Below are 25,680 nucleotides of genomic sequence, written 5' to 3'. Positions count from 1 at the left end.
CCCACTCCCATCCCGTTTTTTCACAGTTGCTATCTGGTAACCCTAATCATAACAATAAATTAACCAACAACTCTTTGATTACAAGTTTGCATTTTATCCCACAAATACTATATCTACTGCTTATACCGAAAGAACAAACTTGCTCAGAACACTGAAAAGATGGGCATTAAAATTTTAAGCACAGGTTTCCTCTGTCCTTTGTTTCTCAATGAGGCCCCTTTTCTAGTCATTGCAGTTCTAAATGCACCATGAATCTGCTTGGAATGGCACACTGGCTTGGCAAGCAGAACAATGGGGACCAGTGTATTTGTGCACCAGATCTTCTCAAGACAAAAGGGGTACTCCCTGGTTGCCCTCTAGCAGAGCAGAAAACACAGAAGGAATGTGTGTTCAGCAACCCACACGCAGTCTGATCAATGGCTATTTGTGTGTTCTGTTTTGAGAAGGTCTGACATGTATGGTGGTATCCCCAAAAGGAAAATCTGCTCTGACACGAGGAAATTTGAGTCTATTTGGCAAAAAAAATGTCAACATATATTTTTTTCCCCCAAATTTTTTATGCAAACCTGCAATTTTGGATTATACCACCAGACACAGGATTTTCACTAATAAAAAAATATAGTAATTAATTTAACAAAAAAGCAGTCAATTTTAACATTGATGGAAATTATCTATAAGCTATTTAATTGTTGTACCAGGTAAATGTTTTGGTGCATTTAAAAAGAAACCAAAACTACATCAATTCAGTGTTGAATTTTTAGTCAATATTTGACCATATTCTGCTGTTTACAATCTTCTCTTAGAACTGTCCTAACTTATGCTGTGGGACCTATTTAACAGCTTTAAACAAAGCACGACAGAATACCATGCACTGATGATTTATTCCTCTTTTTGCTCATCTCACAGAGAAGTTCACAAAAGGAATGATGAAATGTATAACATGGTCTTTACAACGGGGTTTTAAGACAAGTTTAAAGAGCAGCATATGGAAAAATAGTACGGGAAAACTTCAACCCTGCCCATTCCAATTATTTGCTGGAAGAAACCCACTGTAACTCTGAAGCTGCTATGCACCGTGGGTGGGAAACAACACAAATCCACTTGTTACATCTGATTTCACTTTTGTTACTGGACAGGAAGCTTTAGGTTAAATTTAGTAACTTCTTGTACCTAGCAGTGAAATGGGAGTCAAAGGGGTACCATATGGTACAAAAAGGGGAAACACCTAAGCAAAAGGAAAGATTTTAAATGTAATTATGCATGCACTGCAATAAACAAAAGAATTGGAATGTATTTTTGTTTTTCGTGAAAATGGTTAAGCAATATTTTCTCCAAAGAAATTAATTTTTAAAAAAATCCCACTCACCAGAGACTGTTTCTCTCCGTTTTGGGGAAAAAAATCTTAATAAATGGAAGTTTTAATTATATGCATCTCCATTCTCCTTTCCAGCTAAAACCTGGGATTTATCCAGGGGGGGAGAGAGCAATTTCTTTAACTGGGGACAGGACAGAAGGGCAGCACTGCTACCTGGCAATGGCAGCTAATAAAATATCCCTTAGCGAGTAATTCAGCTGCAAGGGTTTGCTTTAAAAATGTGGAAGATTTCAGGTAAAGCATTGAGCAGTGAAGACTGCTCCCTGCAATAACATAGACCTCGACAACAAGGGATCTCTACAGTGAAAAGAGCAGCAGCAGAATATGTGGTACCCTACAAGTTCCCCCAGGTTATTCCTCTAACCATCCAGGAAAAGTCGATTTCACCATTTTATTTGTGGGGTTTACCATTCATCCAATACACTTCCCTTCCTTATTCATACAGGGTGCTGGTTTTACTGCAGTCAGGGCCAAGTGGGACCAGCCTGCATCCAACTTTTCTGTGTGTTTGTTCATGTGTTTTTGTCGGTCTGTCTATCAGGAAGTGGACCTCACTTTCTCTGGTTTTACGAATGCAGACTATAGTGGTGAAACAGGAACCTCAAAATCCAGCCACATAATTTGTCGTGCAGCCTGCTGTTGCTCCAAGCAAGACACTCGCTTGTATCTTGTGAGCTGTGTATGGGCAAATCTTTCATTTTTCTTTCATTACCCCGGCGTGTACTGTCACTTAATTTTTATGTATGCAATCCTTCCTGACAAATATGATCTGCTGCCTGGTAATTCGTTTGACGTTCATTCTGTTCCTTGCTCTAATTATGGCTTCCATTTCTGACATTGAGGCGGCTGCGCTGCCACAGCCCGATAGTACACCTGTCAGACGGGTTGTGGTGCTGCCGAATGCCCTTTTATGCCAGTCTGATATTAGGAAATACAAAGAAAGAAAAAAATTAGACGAATATATTTGCATAAGCCCTGTGTTCAATTCATGGGTCAGCAGCCTTAGAAATTATGGTTCAGGGTGGTTGCTAGGGCAACATGGCTACAGGAAGTATCAGATACCACAGACTAGGCCTGTATAAGATCATATCTATGTATATCTAGCTACCTTAAATATAAATATATATAAAATATCATTCACACTTACTAAAATGTAAATTTCCAAATGAAAAAAACCTTTTTAAACCAGACTCTCTTTCTTGCTGCTACAAAACTACAAATCTAGCCAATTACGTAAAAACAGCTATTACTCCAAATATTATTTTTCTCCAAACAAAATATCTTTTGAACGTAAGAATGTACTTTTTATTTGGAAACAAGCATCACTGTCAACAGCTCTTTCCCCCTTGGAAACCTGGATTTTACCTTTTCACATTAGTTTTCATTTTGCTTTCGGGATGCTATTTCTTTGGAGGAAGGGCAGAATCCACACAGAGGAGCTTTAACTCTTATTACATGCGCTTTCTGAATTAAGAAAGAGGAGCTCTGATAAAGGTCACAAGCCTGGTTTACATGTTCAGCCAGTTTCCAAGCCCCAATTTATTCTTATTAATATAATAAGCACAGCAGTCAAACTAGATAAAATCAAATTATTGGACATGATCATATTTTTGCCCATTCCTGATGATGTGATTTTAACTTACTCTGATGGGGATTTTTTTTCTCTTTTTATAAATACATTCTAGACTGAAATCTTACAGTAAAATAAAACTCTCCTAATATTTTGAGTACGTACATTTTAGAAGTACCTCGCTTGCTATTACATCTTTTTATAACAACAAAGGTTCATACGTCATCTCTGTTTTTCTGTGTGCTTAAAAGCCTCACTGGTGTATGTGACACGATTACCAAATAAATGTCGATTCAGTGCAGGTAGTAGCAATTTAAGCTAGGCTCTTCTGCGGAATGTGAGAAATGGCACAAATACAAAGTGAAATGAAATCAACACCTTGTGTAGTCCAAACTGACCTTGGGAACTAAAGGTAAAGAACTTAAATAGAGCTACTTGCTCTTTAGTGAGATAAAACTCGAGTATTTTTGAACATGTTAATACAGTATAGAGATATAATTGACCAGGAAAAGAAAAGAAGCAACCTCTCTTAGATGATCACACCTTTTACTTAAAAAGAGGTGACAGAGTTAAAAATGCTCTGGAATAGTAAACACTTTATGCTCTCAAGAACTAAAATCTTGTATCAGTATGAAGCAAACCATATAGCCATCTAGAGCTTTATAAATAATGCACAGTAACAAAGTTTACATGAAAAATCAAATTTTATATACAGTCCCTTTATATTAAGAAAAAAAACATTCATGCTGTTTATCATCTTGCATACGCTAGAAAGGTGTATTATTCAAACAGAATATTCAAAACACATGCGTTTGACAAAGTGGGTATTCACCCACGAAAGCTTATGCTCCAATACATCTGTTAGTCTTTAAGGTGCCACAGGACTCTTTGTTGCTTTATTCAAACAGAGGAACTGTTTGAAAACGTTGGAATCACACCACTCATATTGGGGAAATAGGGGAATAAACAGAAGTGTGTGATTACAGTGATATTTAAGGATGTTTGTTGGGTAATGAGAACAAGTGTACATTTGTCATAGGTTTTTGAAAATTCCTACTGCATCTCTTACGGTCTCATTTTTAGTAGGGCTGCCTTTTATAACAGGTAATTATAGTTTGCTTTGCTAATTTTATATCCATTTCTATTCATCATTCTAATATCTTTGTAATAACATAGTAAATTAATTTTCCACCACTGATATGAAGTATCAGTGTTTGAAATAAGTACTGGATGAGATAAAGCACTTATCGGATACTTGTATATTAACTGTCACATGGTATCCATGCAACAATTTATATTTTAGTGCAGAAGGTATTTCATTAATAATGCTCTAAATTTCCAATTCCCTCTCACTGGGAGAGTAAAAAAAAAATATCCTGTATAGAAGCTCTATCTATCTATCTACATAGGTACTGTGGCCCTCCTCACTATCTATCTATCTCAGCACTTTCTAACCCAGTGTCACAAAAACATCTACTGAAGAAATCAGAGAAGTAAGAAAAATGCAGTGAAATCCTACAATGATACTAAATACAACTCTCCCACTTACTATTTCAATGCATTAATGTGAATGGCTATGTGCGTAACACTACAACACAAACGACATCTGCACTACACTGGGACTTTACTTTCCACTCACCAAGTGTATTGTATGCCGTAAGTGTATGCCAGTCTAATTCACAATAAACTCCTTGGGGCAGAGTCTTCCGTTATAATCTGTACAGCACACCAAACACTGACAGTGCTCAAATAAAGTGTGTGTGTGTGTGTGTGTGTGTGTGTGTGTGTGTGTGTGTGTGTGTGTGTGTGTGTGTGTGTGTGTGTGTGTGTACAGTCTAAAGAGCTACATATCCATATTACAGACATCTACATACAATCGTACACACACAAACTAGGTCATCACACACTTTCTGTTAAATAAAATAGTGTGTGTTGTGCATTTCATCTCATCCTAAATCTGGATCAGCTTGGATCCTTTTAGGCTCAGTTTTCATGCTACAGTAGCAAATGCTTAATGCCTTGTTAAAGCCAGTAATTAGAAATGTTTCTGAACTACTTCCAAAGGGAATGGATCCTCAAAACCTCTCACCTCTGTAGCAAACCAGGTTTTAAGTACTATCAAGTAAAACAACCTAACTCTCGTAAGTAGAAGATACCACCAATGTTCTCTCTTGAAAACTTATGATAAGACAAAGAGAAGCCTAAATGACCATAGTGCACTTTGCATCTTGTGCCTTCCACTGACCATGCTGCTGAGCTCAAAGCACTTTAACCCTTTACCTGTTTTTCAAATAATGGAGCCTGATGGCAAGAGGGTGAAACCCACTATTGTTATTCTTGTATGAAAAGGGATAAAAATTGTAGTTTCTTCTGCCGCATCTGTGGAACTCTGAACACTCCTCATCTAACCACACACATACATGCACCCACCCATCCCTTTTCAGGGTTCAATTCAATTTTAAAAGATCCAATTAAGGCCAATATTAGCCACTATTAGCTACAATTCAAACTAGTGCCCAGAGAACATTAACACTGTAGTTCTGTCAATGATCAATTTAGCCAAACCTTCAATATAGTATCACGTCTAGAGCATGATCAGGATTCTTATTTGTCAAGCAAGCCAGATAACTGAACAGGTCTATTTTCTTAGCCAAGATAACAGAGCAAGATCCCTTCTCCCCTCCCCTTTTGACTACAAATGCAGTGAATCACCAAAATGGGAAAGAAAGGACAATTAACCCTCTCTCACTGAAGCCAATGTTGCTCCATACATTATCTAACTGGAATAAGAGTAATGGTTGTTGACACATAGAGACTGCAGATTCATGTCTCTGAAAAACCCCAACCAAAAGAGTTTGCTGGGCAATTAGCGGAATATTGATTTCGTGTCCGTTAGAGAAGCTTGAATATTCAGCACCGTAAGCTCTTCGGGGCAGGAAGCAGGTTGTCTTACATATAGTAACTATCTAGCACATTGTAAGCACTGCTGGAAACAACAAACAGTCGTTATACAGACTCTACTGCAACTGCATCCTAAAACTACAAATCTTATAGCAGTATCAAGCCGTGAGGAGATCAGGAGCCTACAGAAAACCTCCCTAAGAAGCAAACTTTGTTCATAAAGTGAATTTTAGGCCGAAGAAAGGTGCCAGCTTGACAGCCCTGGAGACCGAATGTATATTTATTTCCTAAGAGAGACAAAGAACTGCCATTGCTACACACTGAAGTCTTCCACTTTGCTCTCCTCTACCATTGCCTGACCACTAGACGGTCACAGTGCTGTTAAAATCTGTCCAGTAGATGTATCAAATTAGATACCACACACCCCACCTCACCATTGCTGGGGACGAAGGCTTACAGTGATATCATTCCTGAAGACAGAACTTCTGCAGATGCCACCAGGAGTATTCTGAAACAAAGCCACCACACAAGGACAGCGGACGATTTTGAAAGACGTGTAATTGCACAGCAGAAAACCACCTGAAACTCACCTCAGGTCTAAGAGCTTTATGTTGCTCTGAGCTGTTATGGTGGTTGTTTGAGAAAACGTCCTTGTTTGGAACTGGTGAATTGCAAGGGTTTCTACGGAAATGTGCTTTTACACACTTCCCATTGCAATTGCTCTCTGAGAATGGGATCTTGGAGGGAGTCAGCTGATCAACATTACCAAAAGAAGTTGGTGGTGCAACAGTTGATATCAGCACAAAAAAGAAATTAAGGAAAGGGAGAAGGTATCTTGGATCTTATTGTTTATTAATCCTCTAAATACAGTGCCTCACACACTCAAATGTGCTATTTAGATAAAGAAAGATGCCTATGACAACCTAGTCACATATCAGAAACCATTATACTTACCACAGTGAACAACGTTGCAGAAAAAAAATGTCATGGAGAGTTTTAATTAAAAAAATTAAAAAAAAAACTATTTAAAATTTGCATAAAGAAACCCAATATATATAAACAGCACTTAAAACTTGTATCATAGAAAACATGTCAGAGGTACCCGCTGAACCAACCTTTGTCACATTAAGAGGACAGATATCACTTTGTTTGAACTTCACAGTGATACATTGTGTAAGGGTGTTTAATGGCTAAAAATGCCATCTTACCTAAGGAATGTGCTGCAGTGGTTTTAGAACTAAAAAAGCGGCCTAATCCAAGATCTCCCAGCTTCACCACTCCTGTGGCTGTTATAAACACGTTGGCTGGTTTTATGTCTGCAAAAAGGGACAAGGAAAAGGTCAAAGCCACAAAAGGTTATCTGTTGTAATACTGCAATGGAAACATAGCCTGGAGCCTCTTCTGCACAAAAGAGAGACTCAATCAGAACCATGTTTCTGCACAGCTTTGATAGGCTGAATCTTCTAAGACTTCAAGTTACATAAAAAAAAACCTGAGTATACTTCTCAGTGCAGCAGAAATATTAGCAAGGGAAAAGTTGTAGGAAAACAGCATAACATAAGAGGTAACCTCTCTCACTCACGGAAATCAAAGAAATATTTAAGTCCAGCTTCCCTTTGGAAATGTCACATTTACACAGAGAACTATTTATTATGGTTGACTTTCCCCTTATATCAAAGGTTGATCTACATGTCCAAAACTGATCCACATTTTGTGAATGGGACAGTGTTTTATATCAAAGTTCTATATTTTTTGTATCAGGCTTAAGATGCAAATTTGCAAACCGTATGTTAGCAACACGTTTGTTCTGTTGGAAGGCTGGTCTTATGGTTAAGTTAGAGGGGGGGCTAGGTTACTTGGATTCTATTTTCAGTTCTGACTTCTGTCATAAATGGCCACTCAAGGGCCCAACAAAATTGGTTGCTTAATAGAGGGAAGGCCCTCCTAATGAAGGTGGAGCCATGTTACACTCAGTACATTTTGAGGATATGAGAGGGAAGTCACCTAATTAGGATGGGCTTGTACATGATTCATTCTTCCACTCACTTCCTTTGATTATCAACTTGCTCACTGAATATCAGTCCCCTGATAAGTAACAAATGTGTTTGTAAGTTACATTAACATGATTTTTTTGTGTCTCTTTCACATTGAAACACACTGCAATGGGTTGGAACTAGCTTGTGAATAGAACATGCAGTTACAAGCACGCAGGTAACATGCCAAGCAAGGGTCCATCCACTTCAGTAGCCTAACTTAATAATTTTCTCATTTTTAAAAATGACTGATTATTTAAATGTTGGTGAATAGATTTTTAAGGCTGGAAGGAACCATTGTGATAATTTAGTCTGACCTCCTGCATGACACAGGCCATAGGATTTCCACACATATAATTCCTGCTTCAAGTCCAACAGCTGTAGTAAACAAGAGCATATCTTTTAGAAAAAAATCTGACCTTGATTTCAAAATTTCGAGTCATGGAGTGATCTTTCCATTCTAAAATACGGCACGTTCATTACATCACCATCTACAGATCTGGATATGTGACTGATCCAGAGCCAACAAAAGTCCATGGGGCTCTTTCTATTGACTCCAAGAGGGTTCAGCTCAGGCATTAGCACATTGAGCCCTGCCGAGACTCTCGTACAACGAAACAAATGTCATAATCTGAAGGCAGAATGTTTCTACCACATGGATTACAATGTCTTCAACATCCTAACGTCTTATAAAGGAAAAATAACGCAAGCCCCCTGCAGTGCCTCATACCTACATTGAATCAAAGATGGCTTCCAGGGCTAGGACAAGATGCAACACTCTCCCTGCAGAATTTTGTATGAGGCAACTATTTTGGGGAAACTCAAAGAAATTATAAGCCAACAGTGTGTTAGCACCATGCATTTTTAATCTGAAATGTCTGACAGGTAACTGTTCAAGTCCAACATTTGAGGCAAAGATCATTCTAAACTGGAACAGCGGGTTCTAATCAGGGAGAGAGTAGGAACTTTGGTGTTTTTTTGTTTTTTGTTTTTTTTAAGGATGTCTCAGACAGCTCTCCCTGATCTCCCCTTCCACCTTTACAAAAAAAAATGCACAATTTAGCTTTACACAAGTCTAATAACCTAAAAGCAAAGCAGGAAAGCTCTGAATTGCCTTCGCTTCACTCTAACCCTTCCCTCATCTTTGCAATGAAAATGAACTGCAAAATGTCAATGGGGGAAGAGGGAGAGGCCCCTCTTCAGAAAAACCACCAGAAACTTGGAATATAACGTAGCTAACCCACCCAGCAGAGTATGCATCTCATTCACAAAGCAGAGCTCTCACTCTGCCCAACACATCCTGTCTGACAGGACATCACAGGGGGTTTTATACAAAATATTTTGTCCGCTTATAAGACAGTCAAAGTAAGTGAAGCTCAGTTTCCCCAAGCTAAACCCCAAGTCATGGTGTGCACTAGTGAATCCTCTTTCCCCCTGAATTATAGTAGACTTGTGTACATGACAGGCTACTATCATTTACTATAGTCTTAATCAGGCATACCTGGAAGGCTGCAAGAGGCAACTACGTAGGAGCGGAATTCTAGTTCTCCCTTTGCTGGCGAATTGAGTGAGGCATTCGCCACTTGTAAAGGGAATGGAATTAATGAGCAGCCGAGATTGGTATTTGCTCCTTTGTGGTGCATTTGCACTTCCTGGGTCAAGTCCTTCACAAAACATTTCATTTGTACTATAAGGGGCAAAGTAATTTTTGGATAGAGACCAAAGTGATGAAAAGTTCTAAGACAAGAGCTAGAAAAATAATTAATGAACATTGAGAATGGGGTATAAAAAAGTTTGGAACATATTTATATTAATATTCCCAAATCCGCTTATGAGACAGAAAAACTCCCCTTAACTCTCTCTAAGGTCGTACTAAATATAATTAAGACTATTTCTTAGCATTCACTGCATCCACTAGTCTCAGCATTTTACTTCTGACACGTTTGTAATGGCAGGTTTGACACTTCTAGTTAATATCAGTGTCTGGAATAGAAAGCAGCTCATCTTCATAATACTCTACTCACTTCGGACTGAATCCTCTAACAATGAGGCAAAAGACACGAGGAGAAATCCATCTCGCAAGCACAGTCTCTCTCTAAACATGCACTGGCTGAACATCAGCATAATTGTTTTTGAATGTGGGCGCTTACTAATTGGAACATTATATTATTATTCAGTGAAAAGAGACTGAATTAATGTTACCTCTGTGCATCACCCTGCGGGAGTGCATGTGTTCGACTGCACTGCATAACTGCACAAAATATTTCCACACCGTCCTTTCCGGGATTAACCGTTTCTGCTTTTTAAAATACTGTGGAAGGAAATAAATAAAAGATCAGTGAAGAAGCAAAATATCTGTCTCACTCCTGGACTCATGTTAGTCAGCTGTTGACTGCTCATGTCCACCAGATCAACAGCGGCATGGCTCATCTTCTGATTAGCATTTAACTCCTTCTCTGTGTATGTAAACTTCAGTACAATTCACTAATTAACAACCACTATGAAAAATATGCTTAAATAGGTTTGACATTTTTGAATGGACACCAATTATAATTAGCATTAATCTCCTTAATTACCTTGCAAAACATATTTAATGCCTCAAAACAACAAATGTCTGGAGTATTTTGCCTTAAGTAACAAAGGATTTTTTTAAAAAACCAACATCTTGTAGATGTTCATCATTAATGTACAGTCTATTAACAAAGAAAATCAATTTCTCCATTTTCTTCCCCCAGACGCCCAAAACTACCATGGAATCAACTGGGTATCCCCAATTCCGATGTAATAATATATCCCTAAGAGTTCACACGTAGACATAACCTTTGGGAAAGCCAAACTGTCTCAAAGCAAAAATAAAAACAGATTACACGGAAGCAAAAATTGAGATTGTAAGCTCTTTGGGACAAAGACTGTCCTATCACGGCTTTGTATAGCACATAGTACAATGGAGTCCCAATCCTTTGGGCCTCTGAGCATTGTTAGAACACACACAAATTAATAATCATAATCATCACCACCACATAGCACAGCCATAAACTGTCGATACTTCTCTGGAGTAGTTTTACGTGCTATTCCCCAAGATGTAAATAAAGCAAGGCACTGAGTTATCACCAGTATAATCCAGGACAGACACTGCTGAAATATCCTCGCTAACCATGCACCTCGCCCTCTACATCTTTTCTCAAAACTCACTTCTTTGGATTACCTTTCCATTGCTGGCCAGTACTTGACACTCTTTAGTGACCCTCACTCCAGGCACTAAACCAATTCTTTATTTATACATTTAGTTACAGAACCAATAAGATGCATATAAACCTCAGTTGTTTAATGACAGGTTTCAGAGTTGTTTAATGTTTATTATTGTCATCCTTTGCCACGTAAGGTATAATTTATTATATAGTGATCTCCTCTGGACAGGCACCTGTGATTTTTCTGATAAGATGTTGTGCACCCTTATGATGCTCTACCATTATATTTGTTTTACATCATACAACTAAGAATTTTCACTAAAAATCTTAAGAGGAGGAATAAAGGTGCTAGATTGGTTGAAAGATGCCCATCTTGTATTTGTCCCTCTTGATACAGACAGCTGATGCCTGTTGTGACATTCAGCATTTTATATGAAAGTTATCTGAATCAAATAATGGCAAAAATTTAGCTTGCAGATCAGCTGTGAAAAGGTGTAACTGTGCAATTCGCCAAAAGGCAAAACTGACAGCTTGCAGCAGTTTGAAACCAAAACCTAAGAGTGGAGTGCAGCAGAACTGCGGAGGATGATGGATAAAGTGTTATTTACACCAGAATATTAGCTTAATTCTCATTAAAGTATTTAAGTGAAGATATGTTAGACCACAAGTGGTAATTTTCTAAATGTCATGTCCAATAAGATTTGCCTGACATTTACCAGAAAGCCAAAATTCTCCAGTGGGTTATACAGCAACACACTGTTACATCAGCTTTATAACAGCTCATAAATAATGCAGGCGACAGGGACATGACAAAGACAGTCCCTGTTTTTATCACTCTCACACCTTCAGAGTGTTGTTATTGCTGTTCCTACCGCCTCCCTGAAGCATAAGACTAACATACGTCTAAAACAAGGGGGGATGGTGGGGAGAGAGGAAGGGGGAATCAAACAACTTTATCCATTAATATTTGGATTCTATTTAACCACTACAAAATTCAGTTCCTTTTGTTTCAGTACAGGGACCTGGTTGAGTATAATATTCTGGCCTGAGGATTTTCTCAACAAGATCACTAAGCAGAGCTGGTTCTAGCTTTTTGCTCGAGTGGTGTTTGCTATCCTATGAAAGAGACAACCAGAGTTCCTCACCTATTCTACAACGGTGCAGGCTGGTAATCATGACGATCCCAATGCTAACTACACTATCATGTAAATAGACTCTTCCATTTTTCATCCTTGTTTGCATTTAATTTTTGCATACATCAAAATTCTATCTACAGGTTTGTCACAAATGAAAATACACTATTTGTATCATGGGGAGGCGGGGCAGGAATCAATGCCCCTTTCCTTTTACAATTATTTTGGGAAACAGGCAAGTCCATAAAGTATTTACTAGTTATAGCATCACAGTCTTGTCCAAGTTATCAAACTAAGGGCAGATCTGCACTACCGCTTAAGTCGATGTAACTTACCGTCACTCAGAGGTGTGAAAAAGACTCCCCCTTGAACAACGCAAGTCACAGCGACCTAAGCGCTGGCCACACCAGTGCAATGTCAGCGGGAGATGCCCTCCCGCCAACATAGCTTCTGCCTCTCATGGCGGTGCAGTAATTATGCCAACAGGAGAGCGCTCTCCTGTCAGCACAGAATGTCTTCACCAGACTCGCTACAGCGGCGCAGCTTCATCGGGGCAACTGTGCCAATGTAGCGCTTCTAGTGTAGACCTGCCCTTAGAATCACCAACATTAATTTTTAGAGAAAGACACCAAACTGGAAGTAAAAAATATTAAAAGCTGAAATTATCAATCCTGAATGGTACATTTGTGTTTATTATATTTATGAAAAGCTCATTTAGCCAAAACGTGAAATTTCTTCATCAGATACAATAATATTTTAAAATTGTGTAAGCACTACTTTTTTCAACTAAGCAAACTCTACTCAAAGATTTACACAGGAGCATGGTCACTAGGGTAACCAGATGTCCCGATTTTATAGGGACAGTCCCGATTTTGGGGGCTTTTTCTTATATAGGCTCCTATTACCCCCCCCCACCCCCCCACCCCGTCCCAATTTTTCACATTTGCTGTCTGGTCACCCTAATGGTCACTGCCCCCAACACTTGCTTTCAGAATGGTTCTTTTCTTTCCTCAAATCTTTAAATGCAAGTACTGAAAAGCCTCTGATCAATCTGGATGTTTTCTGGGGTCTCTTGGGAGAAGGAGCAACATGCAGTAAACGGCAACAATGCAATGTTAAACGTATATGCAGGATGAAACAATAATCATGAGCTCTCCTCAAGGGCCTGACTTCCTCCCTGCTCTTTGTAGGTTAGCCTATTCAGGAAGTAATATCTCCCTGAGCACAGGTCATTGCATGAAACAGTCTTCAGCATGAGAGGTACACTAGCCGCTAGTGTTACCATCCACATATACTTTGAGTCACCATCAGCGAATTCAGGTTTATAGATGTTAACAGCATTAACTGTTTGTGGATAAAAGCAATGGCTGAAAACTTTAGGCCATCCCGCAAAAACTCTCTACCACAGGTCTATTTCCAGCCCCCACTCCCCTTGATGAAGCAAATTCCTTCTCTGAAACAGAGATTTTCACTGCACTGTAAATGTAGCCACTAACTACGGGCTAAATGGCTAACTGGTTTGACAGCCTTTGGCCTGGTGCCTCATAGCTGAGCTGACAGAGAAAACAAATCTGTTAATCAGGTATTTTAGCTGTGACAACAAGGAGGAGGTGAACTTTCCGAAATGTTCATTTATGATAATTACAGAATAATGATGGCAAAAACAGGTAAAATATGGAGAGAAGGTTAAGAGTGCTAACAAACATGATATACCACATCTGTTCTCACAGGGGATGTATGTCTAAAGATTAACATGTCAAAGAAAATACAAAAGCAGGTGATAACAGCTTAACTAAAGCTGGTTCCAACAATACAAGTATTCCTAAGAGCTACATCAGAGAAGAGAAAACACTTGAAAATTTTCTCAATCCTAAATCCCTGTTGTGAAGGAAAGTCAATATACTTTTTGAAATGTCTTAAATGTAGCAGACAAGCTACGTGGCTAGTTACCCTACAATAATTAAACGTGCCTATCAATCAGAGACCGGGTAAACCAGCCTTGCAAAATTATACATACCCACTTGCTATGAGTGAATACTGTTTTTTGACAAAACATTTGTTCTTTCTTCATTATCTATCCTCATGGTAAAAGGTAGGTTTTTTGAATGGGCTAGTAAATTTTTAAGCAAGTTTTGCAAGGCTTGCATGTCCTAGGGCAGAATCCAGGTCCATACTGATATTGCTTAGAATTAGAATGGATGAGGAAATAGATCTGCAAGGCTACAGTGTAGAGAACCCCAGTTCACGTAGGGCATTCAAGACTCCTAAATTCCCGGGGGAGAGGGCAAGCCCATCTTCCTTCAGAAAACTACTATGGAAACAAAGGTCAGAGAGAGGCAGCTCAGGAAGGGGAAAAGGAGCAAAAGAACATGAAAAAAGCAGAGACAGACAGTTAAAGAGAAAGCTGATTTGAGAGAAGTGGGGGGAAAAAACCTTAAGAATATTCAGGATCATAGGACAAGAATAAACTATAACAAGAATGCAGTAAAGAGCAAACCAGCACTAATGGAGGAGTAAGATTCATAGTCTAATGAAATTCTTGTGAGTTCAAAACGTACTTGTGCCTTCCCCAGTAGGGCACTAATGCAATAAAATACAGATTGGGAGAGGAGGAGAAATGCAGGATAAGACAGGCTGGGAGATTCTACCAATCAGAAGAAGCCAAAGATTATAAACATTCTCAAAAGAAAGATGTCTATTCAGAAAGATCACAAGGGGTGACAGTAAGTGCAGGACAAACTTCAGACACACTAAAAGAACCTATACATTCTTAACCAGTTTTCATATTCCATGCTCTAATTAAAAGCCCAAAGACAATAATGGCATAAACATGGTAAATGGCTGATGAACTAATGTTAGATCCCTGTGAAAAATTGAGTGGGGTCATGGGACTCTGTATAAAACTTCCAAGTAGGAAGCCTTTAGGGAAATGTGTCTAATCCCAAAAGGAATTTCCCCTCTTAAAAATCTTTTTTTCCCCTCTTGCCAAACACACCAGGTTCACCTTCCTCCTCCTTCCCTTTCTTTTTGTTCTTGTATGTACACAGAGGTAGAAAGAGAAGGAAGGCTACAACAAATATGCTAGCTTTGCATTTTGTTCCACAGCCAGTAAAGGCTGGTGACAATTCTGGTGTGTTCCAAGAATAAATTCTGAAGCCATGCACTAGACTCCGAGAAAGCACCATCTCCCACGCTCACAAGTTACACAAAATAAAGAGAAGGAAGGCTCTAGTAATATTGCAGACTGGAAGGACGTGTATCCTGACTTGCCTTTTTTTTGCTCTCCATAATAAATCTCTGAAGTTACATCAGCTAGAATAAAAATTACCAATGTCATCAGTCCTCATGCTACTAATTTAAAAAATAAAAAAGCATGAGAACTGTCCGGATCCCGTTCCTCCTTTCCTTTTTGTCGTATTTTCATTTTACATATTTAAGGAATTATCAAATGAACAACCCACATTTCAAGTTTCCATAAGATTTTCAGACTTAAAATGATTCCTCACATTTTTTAATCAGAATTGGAAATCACTTTTACTTATTCTCTAAAATTCTAGTGAACATCCATTCCAAGCATTCACAATGCTTTTTTTTTTTTTTTTTAATAGTTTTTCTATATTTTCTTGTATTATGTCACTTTGTAGGGTTTATTCTTTGGTTTGTTTTTGTTTTCAATTAGGAAATAGTTCTGGTTTTGAGCTTGTTGAAATTTTCATTGAAATGCATGTAAGCGAGCGGGGTATCAGGCCCCAAGTTTCTAGTACAGATCTGCTTGTATCTGTCGCCTGAACTTCCAGAATAAATGTGATACCCCTATTTTGCCTCAAGAATTGGTGTGTCCTTACCTTAATCATCTGAGAGAGATCACCTGCATCTGCCAGTTCCAGGACAATGTTCAGTTCATTGTCTTCAATAAAAGAATCCAAATACTTAATTATATTGGGGTGGTTCAGTTGCTGCAGAGAGAGAGAGAGAGAGCACGCAAAGTGAATGTACATTACATGAAAGGTGCTTCAGTAATAATGACTCAAAATATACGGCCCATCAGTGTTCATTCCTGTAATTGTTCCACAGCAGTGTCCTTAACAAAAGACAAGGCTATGGCATTTGCTGTGTGTCCATATACACACAAGGATGTGTGGTGAAACACAATTCAGATTATATCTCATATGCGTACCAGGCAAAAGAGAAAGCCAAGCAGTCTTTTGTAAGGAGCAATTAGTTCCAAATGGTCTATTCTGTTGTATGTTCAGATAATCAGGGTTTAAAATCATGATTTTGGGAGAAACTTGGTCTGAGCTACAATTAGCAGGATTTCATTTTTTATTTTTTTTAATTAATATCAAGCCCCACCACACTACTAAGATGTTTGTTATAGTAGAGCTTCAAATCCCCATTCAGGATCGGTGTACCATCTTGCTAGGTGCTTTACAAACATACAGGCAGACATTCTCCCTGCCACCAAAAACTACGAAGGGCAGGGGAAGGTCTACAACGGGGGTAGTCAACAGGTGGACCGCAGGCCACATCTGGATCACGAGACACTTTTGAATGGACCCCCAAATCTTTTTTATTTACTTATCATTGTTGGTTTTTTTATTATTTATTTCTTTTCTCTGGAGTCTTGACCTTGACCAAAAATTTGGACCTTGCCAAAAAATAACTGACTACCCCGGACTATAACATACAGATTACATACTGCTTGTTAGTTCTGGCTCTCTCTTTTAAAGCTGTATTTATGGTTAAATCTTGATTAATTTAAAAAACAAAATTTGACCAATGCCTCTATCAGGTCTATATTTTTGCATTTAATCCTAGCTTTTTTCTGTTGATTTATAATTAACACTAGAATATGGAAAATCTTGCCTTTTTCTAATGTTTGTTACATTTTACAATATCCTTCCCTTTTTCTATTTGTTAAAAAAAATATTTTTGATCCTTGCCTATTATTTTAGGGTATTTAACCTATAGCATTATTTTAAAAATTTTAACCCTTACCATTTTCAAAATATATTCAATCCTAGTCTTTTCATTTATTTACAAATTATTTTTACATTTATGCTTCTTTAGTAACCCTTGCCATTTTAAAAGTATATATCTAATCCCAGTTTTATCTATTAATATAAAAAAAATTAAGTCTTGCCTTTTTTTTTAATTTAACCCTAGGCTTTTACTGTGTTTGTATTTACTCAGAGCCTTTTTCTATTTAATAACTATTTAAAAAAATTAATGTACAGATCTTTTTCAGAAGAGACAGTAAAACAACTGCAGATTTAAACAGTTATTATTTAGCTCATGGAGGGCGAAAAGAGCAACTTGGATCCCATTTCAGACCTTTTTGCCTACACAGGATATTGAATAAACCTAGTGAAATATTAATTTTGCCACAATTAGTTAAAGATTTGCTATGATCACTACAGAGAAGGTGCCGAACCTACAAACACTTGTGCAGGTGCCCACATTTATCCATGTGAGTACTACCACTGACTTGAGTGATGCCAATTACCACCAAGATCATTTTGGGTTAAATGTGCGGCTAGATGGAGCTACTACGTGAACCACTTGTCCTGTAGCATTAATGTGTTCACTGCCACCACTGTGTTCCTTAGAAAGTACAGCAGATGAGAAAGTGGGCTCCTTCAGAAATCAATTTTGCCCTACATGTTTTATAAAAATCTGCATCTTCTGGGATGCAAAGATGGAATTAGTATCAGAAAAGCTGGCTGTTTGAAATTCTTGCATACCCGACACTGAAGATTATTATGTAGACAATTCTGCAGGAGAAGCTCCTAACTAACAAAATACCTAGTCAAAAGTAGCTCTTTAATAGAAGGAAAGATTACAAACTCTGAAAAGCCAAGTGTGGACTGGAAATGTGTGGATTCTAGGCTTTCCAAACAATTTTGATACTGTACCCTAAGTTATGGGAAAACTTCTCCAAAAACTTTGAGAACTGATACATGAGATGCATCCATCTACAATGAAAGGAATACAGAACCCCAATGCATGCGTCTGGAAATATAGGAAGCATCATTATCATTTCTGTCTAATCCTAAGGGAAGTAGGTGACACTGCTTCCAAAAGACAACAAAATCTAGTTTCCACATGACCCCAGTCCTATTCATCAGGCCCATCAGTAGGAAGCCACCATATTGTTCTATGCGCAGTATTATTCATGAGGAAGTGTACATTACCTGAGACACCGATTCTGCTGAGTTTCAACTGGAAATTATTCTTTAAATACAGTTAATCCTGCCTTAGCATGGGGGGCTAGACTAGATGACTTCCAGAGGTCCCTTCCAGCCCTACATTTATATGATTCTACCTACCGTTCCCTAAATGTCTTGAAAGAAGAGATATCACTTGCCTGTATTCCATTTCTATGGCAGGACAATGAAGAATTTCAGGGGCATTCCCATCATTATGGTAGACAAGCTCACCATCTATTCTGTGTAGTTGAGTGCTTTGGCTTTTTTTTCTTTGGTTATAATTGTTAATCCAGATTTCACTTATTTAAATAGCTTTTGTTTTTATAAAGTGCAGCATGAGAGGATTTGTACACTAATATATACTATAATATTTTTCTCTTGTTTTCTGGTCTTGTTATGCATTATTCCCAGGACTAAATTAAGAAACAAAACATATTACAATTTCTGTTTTAATATTTTAATGTCTGATTCTCCTAACAAAACTGACAACTGTAATTACTTGGAACATACTGTATGTATCTTGATTTCTGTACTCTCTCTCTCTTTGCCTCTTTCTGAATTGCATTTCTCTATTTTGTAAGCCTAAAGTCCAATAAAAATAAATTTAAAAAATAAAAAATGGGCATTTCATCCAGCAGACAGTAGTGACTCCTGTGTGTCTATTTCACGGGTTACTGAGCCGACAGAAACACTGTTATAACCCACCATGTTAATCACTCTGCTCTGCATGCACATTAGGCAATAGATTCTCCTTTGCAATGCCTGGACACTAACTCACATTAGTGTTAATGGGATTCATGTGTAGGCATCAAGAGAAGAATATTCCCACAAGGCTGAACTTAAAAAAAAAAAAAAAAAAAAAAAAAAATCTAAACAGTCAAGACATTTCAACGGAATATTTTAAAAAATGTCTTCCTTCAGGTGTGCTGATCTACTGCCCTTCCAGCCGAAGAGGTTCAAGTGTTCCCTGCAGACACTGCTCTCCACCCAATACTGGTGTCAGGGGCATCCTCTGCAGGCTTCCCAGGACCTGCCAGGCTTGTCTGTGAACTTGCCTCCCAGTAGTGTCTGATGGCTCAGCAAGCTTGGCACATGAACTCTCTCCAAGCAACCCATGTCTTAGTCTTTTGATTAATATCTTAAAACTTTTTTAAAAAAATATATCTATGTTGAGATTAACCTCTACCCTTGTGGGTGGGTCTCCCACGATTCCCCCTTTCACCTCTGTTACCAGCAGCAGGAGCTGAATACCAATCCCTCTAGTCCGTTAAAGCTGTTCCCAGAGAGCTAACCGGCAAAGTTCCTTACTCCACCACCCAGCACATCAGACCAGACCAGCCACCAACATATGGAGATTGTATATGTTAAATTTGTTAAAAAAAAAAAAAGATTTGTTAAAAAAACAAAACAAAAAAAGACACCTTATTCCCCACACCTCTGAACCCCACTACCCCAGAACATCCAGTGAAGTCAAACTGGTTTTATAAAAGACTTGACTGAAGCAGAGATCCTGCCCCCCTCTCCGCCCCCGTACCCTCAACGCTTGTGCATGCACGTGGCAGGGAAGCTATGCGGGAGGTTACTTGAAATTTCTAATCTTTTGACAGAAGGAAACTGCATAACCTTAATTCTCACCAATCTTTAAACGCACAAACAGCACAAAATGCCCTAGCTCGGGTTATTGACATTTTCTCATTTCTTTAATGCAACCTAAAAGTTTGATGGCAGTTAATGCCTGATGTGTATGCACAGCAATGCTGTCAGCAAGAGGCATGCAGAAGAGCAAGTCATCTCCAAATGAGCGAGCATGTTGGCTCCCTGCTGCTGATTACAGCCATATTACTGAGCTGTTTTACCCTCTCTTTTTACTAGGCTGGTTTTTGATGGGGTATTCTACTTTTTGCAGTTCCAGTGAAGTTTTTATTACCTCCCAAATGCACAAGTTTTTCCAATTAATGTACTAAGCACAAAACAACATTTATTTCTGTAGCCATACAGGAACTTTGGATCAAAAACAAGCAGAGGCAAAGCACCATTTTGACACAGATTCACTGCAGCAAGCCTGTCCGATTCCTTCAACAACAAAAAGTGTATGGAGTCTAACTTGGTATATTAAAAAATTGGGTAAATTGTTTTAATTTGCAGTTTACACAGAAATTATTCTAGACTTTGGAGTGAGGCAGTAACTTAGCGTACAACAGTAGATATCATGGGACAAAATTCACAAATATAAGTATCCAAACTGATTACTTGGCTAAGCTCCAGATAAAACATTACAGTTAGACATTTATTATATATCAATAAACCCACGAGTAGTACACTGACTTGAGTTGGACTTAGCACATGTTTAAGCAGTTTGCTGAATCCATTACCCTTAGACACTTTAAACTTTTTATTTAAGATAAAAGGAACAATTGCCTTTCTCAAAACTAATAAAATAGTTAAAGGACAGAATTTATTCAATTTTACATAATATTGTTATATTGCGAGCTGGGGTGTTCACATGGATATTGTGTGTTAAGTTACTCATTTAAAAAATAGTATTGACTTTGTTGAAATGTATTGCACACTAATCTAATAAAAACAATTATGGCCAGTTTTTGTTAAAAATGGAAAAAAAAGTTTAAAAGAAAAAATTCCAGGGAAATTCTTCATGCCATGCCAAGGGAGATCACATGTCTTCTGCAACATAAACTGGAGTCACGCTGTTAAAACCTTACTCCTCTCTCAGAACATGGACTCGCTCTGCCTAATGCCTTATGCGTAGAAACATCCACTACACAATCCTCAAATTGTACTGGAAAGCACAGTACACCAATGTCAAGTTTTGAAATGTGAAATACTACTTTTTCTAAGAACCACCTCTGTGACTCTGTAAAATGGCCTTCAGTTATTTATACGTAGCTGTAAGAACAGCCAGCATGGGAGCTATCAATTAACAAGAGATGAGTTGCAAATATTGATTTGACAAGTTATTAGCTTTACAGCACTGAGTGAGATGCATTCCAGTTGCTGACACTGACAGATGTACTGAAGCTGGCCTCTTAAAATCCTCCCTAGTCTCTAAACAAAACCTTGAACAACTCTGCCTCACAGCCTTTTGGGAATATAACTTGCCTCTGCATCAAATTATGAAAAAATGCTGACCTGTACAATGTCATTAAAAACTGCTTCTCAAGTTGACATTTAGAACTTTGATTACTCTTAGTTGTGATTTGTTCAGTTTCTCAGAAGCGGACTTATATACATCGTGGGTAAAATCCGTCATATTTTGTTTGATCTTTCATTTGAAAACTAATATACATTTGAAAGAAGTGCCCTATCGGCAGTATCAACTAATATATCCCTTGTGCATTTGCAATACAATATGATTTATCAAACTGACTTTTTAAACCATACTTTGAGCTCCAGCTTATTTGATGGGGCTATGTAAGTGTTCAACCAGCAACGGTTGTTCATAGCACAGCACGATTATTCTTTACTGCATTTTTCAACCAGGAATTTATATTGTCAAGACAGGAGAGAGACTTATGACAGTAATGCTTAAAGCTCCCCAATTCACAGTCGTTTTATGTAGCAAATAACTAAAAAACACAACTCAAAGTATGTTGTCATAGGCAATAAACAAGGATCAAAATGCAAAAACCTTGGAGGCTACAGCATCTCCTGAAAAGGAAAAAATAATTTAAAAAGATATTCCCTGCATTACTAAGGCTGTGTTTTTTAAAATGAAAAAAATTTAAGTTTCTTATTTGTCACCACTTATGCAATTTGTGTATGTTCTGCATTTCATTCAGATAGGAGAGTGATCATCAAATATCCACCTTCACTTTTTTCTAGTCAGTTTCACTTCCTGTTTCTCATACACAAGTACAATGCTGAAATGCTTGAGTTGCAAACGTTGAAGGAGAATGGTTGATGTTAAAGAAAAAAAATAGGTTTAATTTGAAATACTTATAATACTTTTCAAAAATACATTCACTGAGCCCTATTAGTACATTTGCACATAAGCAGGGTATACCTACCCATTGTTCCTACAAGTTTCAATGTAAAATGGACAGAAAAATCAATTCAGATACAAAATATCAATTGGACTACATTAATTTCCAACCTCAAAGTGGTACAGATTTTATTTATTTTTTGAGTAAACATTTTTTTAAAAATCAACTGCTACATTTTGGGCTTAAGTGAGTGGGCAACCCCTCTACAACAGAGATTTCAACTCTCTGACTTTCATCAGAAAAATCTCATTCCTAGCTGGCTTAGAGTGAGTAAAGACACACATTAATTTATCCTGGCAGGATTACTAAAACTTTAGAAATACTTAAGGTAAAATTTAACATTATCCTAAAAAAAATAAAAACCTGGAAAAATGACGCAGTTAAAGTTTTCCATAAAGATAAGTGACATGTTAGCATAAGTTACTATGGATTCCAAGCTAAAATAGCCTTTTCTTCATAAAAATATGTATCTTGGGTAATGTATGCATCTGTGGAATATGAGTTGGTAATATTTTCAAATAAATCAATTCAATTTAAAAAAACAAAATACGAATTAGTAATGAATCTAGTCTACTTGTATAACCAGAGCCAATTTACTACTGGGATGAAGTCCCAGCTATGGAAGAAGAATCATAAACTAAGTCACTGTGGCCTATGATTTACAAGAGTGGCACATTTGCTGCTATTTGGAAGATAGCTGTCACGTTCTTCAGGACACACCATGACTTGCTTGTTCTTGAACCTGTAAAGCTGCCCAACTTAAACATGCTGGCTGAGTTACAGCCTGATCCAACTCCCATTGACCTCAAAGGGATTTGGAACAGGCCTTCAATTCTGCCAGTTGACGCTATGTACAGCAAGAGATACTTGGGAGAACAAGAAGAGTCAAAGAGCTAAGAATGGAGGAAATTATATGTAGAGATATATATTTAATTGATTATATATTTTAAAAGCAATACAGTAGATGGGGAAGTGCTAATTATCCCACCATATCATACCATCTCTTACTGCTCTTTTCACAACCCAGACAGTACAGTATTCACAGCTTGACATCTGGCTCCTTGGTGAGCTTTACACAGGAAGATTTGGAGTTGCCTCTGGTCATCTCATACGGTTAGGATGATAATTGACTGTCTATGAGCCCTTGTCATCTTGGATATTTTATTTTCACTCACCTTTGATTCTGATAAATTTGCACATACTGTCCTGAATAAGTCCAGTGCAAACATATGACAGTGCCCCACAACTAAATGATCTTTCTGTAAGATTCCACATCTGAATTGCCAGGATCCAAAATTCTCTTGGTGAATAGTAAGTTTGGCATTATTTTCTTTTTCATTACAAACTCTTTAGCAGGTAGACTAAGCGCACACATAAACAGCTTTGATATAATTCTAACTATATGTCCATACCATACAACTGCCACAGGCTGACCGGACTTTCACCTACTGTAGTATCATGATATCTGATATTCATCAGAAGAAGAGCTAATTCCTATTGCTACACTAACATTCCATTTTGCATATGTAAAGAGAGATGCAATAAGATGGCTTCCGGTTGGATAAGCTCTTGTATGAATTCCAGCTGTTACCACCGTGAAGCGAATGAGGGATGTTCTCCTCTGGCCATCACTTTGTGTATACACAAACTCACACCGATAGCCGTTATCCATCCCTGCCAGCAGGTGCTTTGGAAAGGTAGACCCTTGTACATTAACTCAAATCAAACTATGAAACTCATCCTTGTCATGAAAGAACAGCAACAACAGTGTGATCCAATTGCAGGAACCGAAGCTGGGTTTTTCTTACCAGAGGTTACATGCAAAGTCTATTGAGTGTAAACTAACTGATTAATGAACCACTTCCCAACGTCGGGAGTGGCAGGAGGGGCAAGTTGCACTGATACTCTCCTGCCACCAATTTCCAAACTTTATTTTGTTCATCACCTACTGGCAGAGCCTGTCTCCTTGTACCAAAATAGCACGCAGTATCTGTTGCATATTTAAATTTGTTCAGTCCTCTATTACTGTGGAGAAAAAGAGGGATGTGTGTACTGTGGAAACAACCCATACATAGTCAGCACTTAAATAACCCCAGTTCACACATGACATGTGGACTCAAATACATAGAAATGCACATGCCCTCTGGCCAAAACCTGGCCAGCAGGTGATGCATAATCACTTTTAAGAAAAAATACCTCCCAGCCAATGCCCCTGCCATGCTGTGTGCAAGATCTGTGGAGGAGAAAAGAGATACTTGTGCATAAGGCAAAAAGGAGCAGAATGGATACCCCTAGAGCTCTAAAGGGCAGAAAACTACAAAGAACCAAGAGGTGGGCCAAAAGGCATGTATTGCACAAAACTGCTATGGAAACTAGTTAGATAAAACACCCTGCAACCAAAGAGAGGTCCACTGCAAAGTTCCAGACAGGAATTGTAAATATATGTCATCTTACTTGATTTGCCACCCAACACAAATAGTAATCTGCCTGCACGGACATAAAACAAAATATTCTCAAACATGAAAAAGTAAAAATAAGCCACTGTAGAAATTCTTACCTTCAAAAGGTCAATTTCTTTAATGCAATCCTGTCTGGCCTTGGCATCCATCATCTCAAATATCTTCAAACAAGACAAAAGTGAAATATTAAATAAATAATAATAATAATAATAATGAGGCAAGAAATCAGATAAGCTCTACTCATTTTAAACCAGCATTGGTTTTCTTTCCCTTCCTTAACTTAATGAATGTAAGTGTCCTATTGCAGGCACCAGACTTGCATCTGGTTGACATATTCTTTGTTTTAAAACCACAACAAACTAGGAAGCAGCAAAATTAACATTAGCACCTTTTGGCAACATGCTAAATGGTGGGGGAAATGAGATTTTAGTTTGTAGATGTTTTGCCTATTTTGTGACCTTAAAAAAAACAGTTACTTAGTTTAACACTGTTTACACATTGTGCGTGAAATATTTTATATATATACTTAGTTTAACACTGTTTACACATTGTGTGTGAAATATTTTATATATATAAAAAATATTTTATATATATAAAATATTTCACGCACAATGTGTAAACAGTGTTAAACTAAGTAACTGTTTTTTTTAAGGTCACAAAATATATATATTTATTTCTATTCTCTCTTTAAACAATTCAGAATTATTCTTCCTCTCACAGATTCCCATCCATTAATTAAGAGTAATTAGCGTTAATATTCATTCTCTAATAATCAGAGAGCAAGTCACTGGTAATATGAATTTAAAAGATA

The 25,680-nt window shown here is 37.8% G+C and overlaps 1 protein-coding gene across 14 annotated transcripts in view; it reads right to left on the bottom strand.

The window, feature by feature from the left end:
* The window catches only part of NEK6 (NIMA related kinase 6), a 109,952-nt gene that overhangs the window by 24,494 nt on the left and 59,778 nt on the right, over positions 1 to 25,680 (bottom strand). For all 14 annotated transcript variants that reach the window (XM_065572617.1, XM_065572604.1, XM_065572611.1 and 11 more), the window contains 4 exons: positions 24,968 to 25,030; positions 16,046 to 16,156; positions 10,082 to 10,190; positions 7,055 to 7,162 (listed from right to left, as the gene is read on the bottom strand). In XM_065572617.1, coding sequence (XP_065428689.1) covers positions 7,055 to 7,162; positions 10,082 to 10,190; positions 16,046 to 16,156; positions 24,968 to 25,030 — 391 coding nt within the window. The remainder of the gene's footprint in view (positions 1 to 7,054; positions 7,163 to 10,081; positions 10,191 to 16,045; positions 16,157 to 24,967; positions 25,031 to 25,680) is intronic.

Source organism: Chrysemys picta, chromosome 18, assembly GCF_011386835.1.
Source record: "Chrysemys picta bellii isolate R12L10 chromosome 18, ASM1138683v2, whole genome shotgun sequence".
NCBI classification, from domain to species: Eukaryota; Metazoa; Chordata; order Testudines; family Emydidae; genus Chrysemys; species Chrysemys picta.
This window is presented reverse-complemented; position numbering and strand designations above follow the sequence as displayed.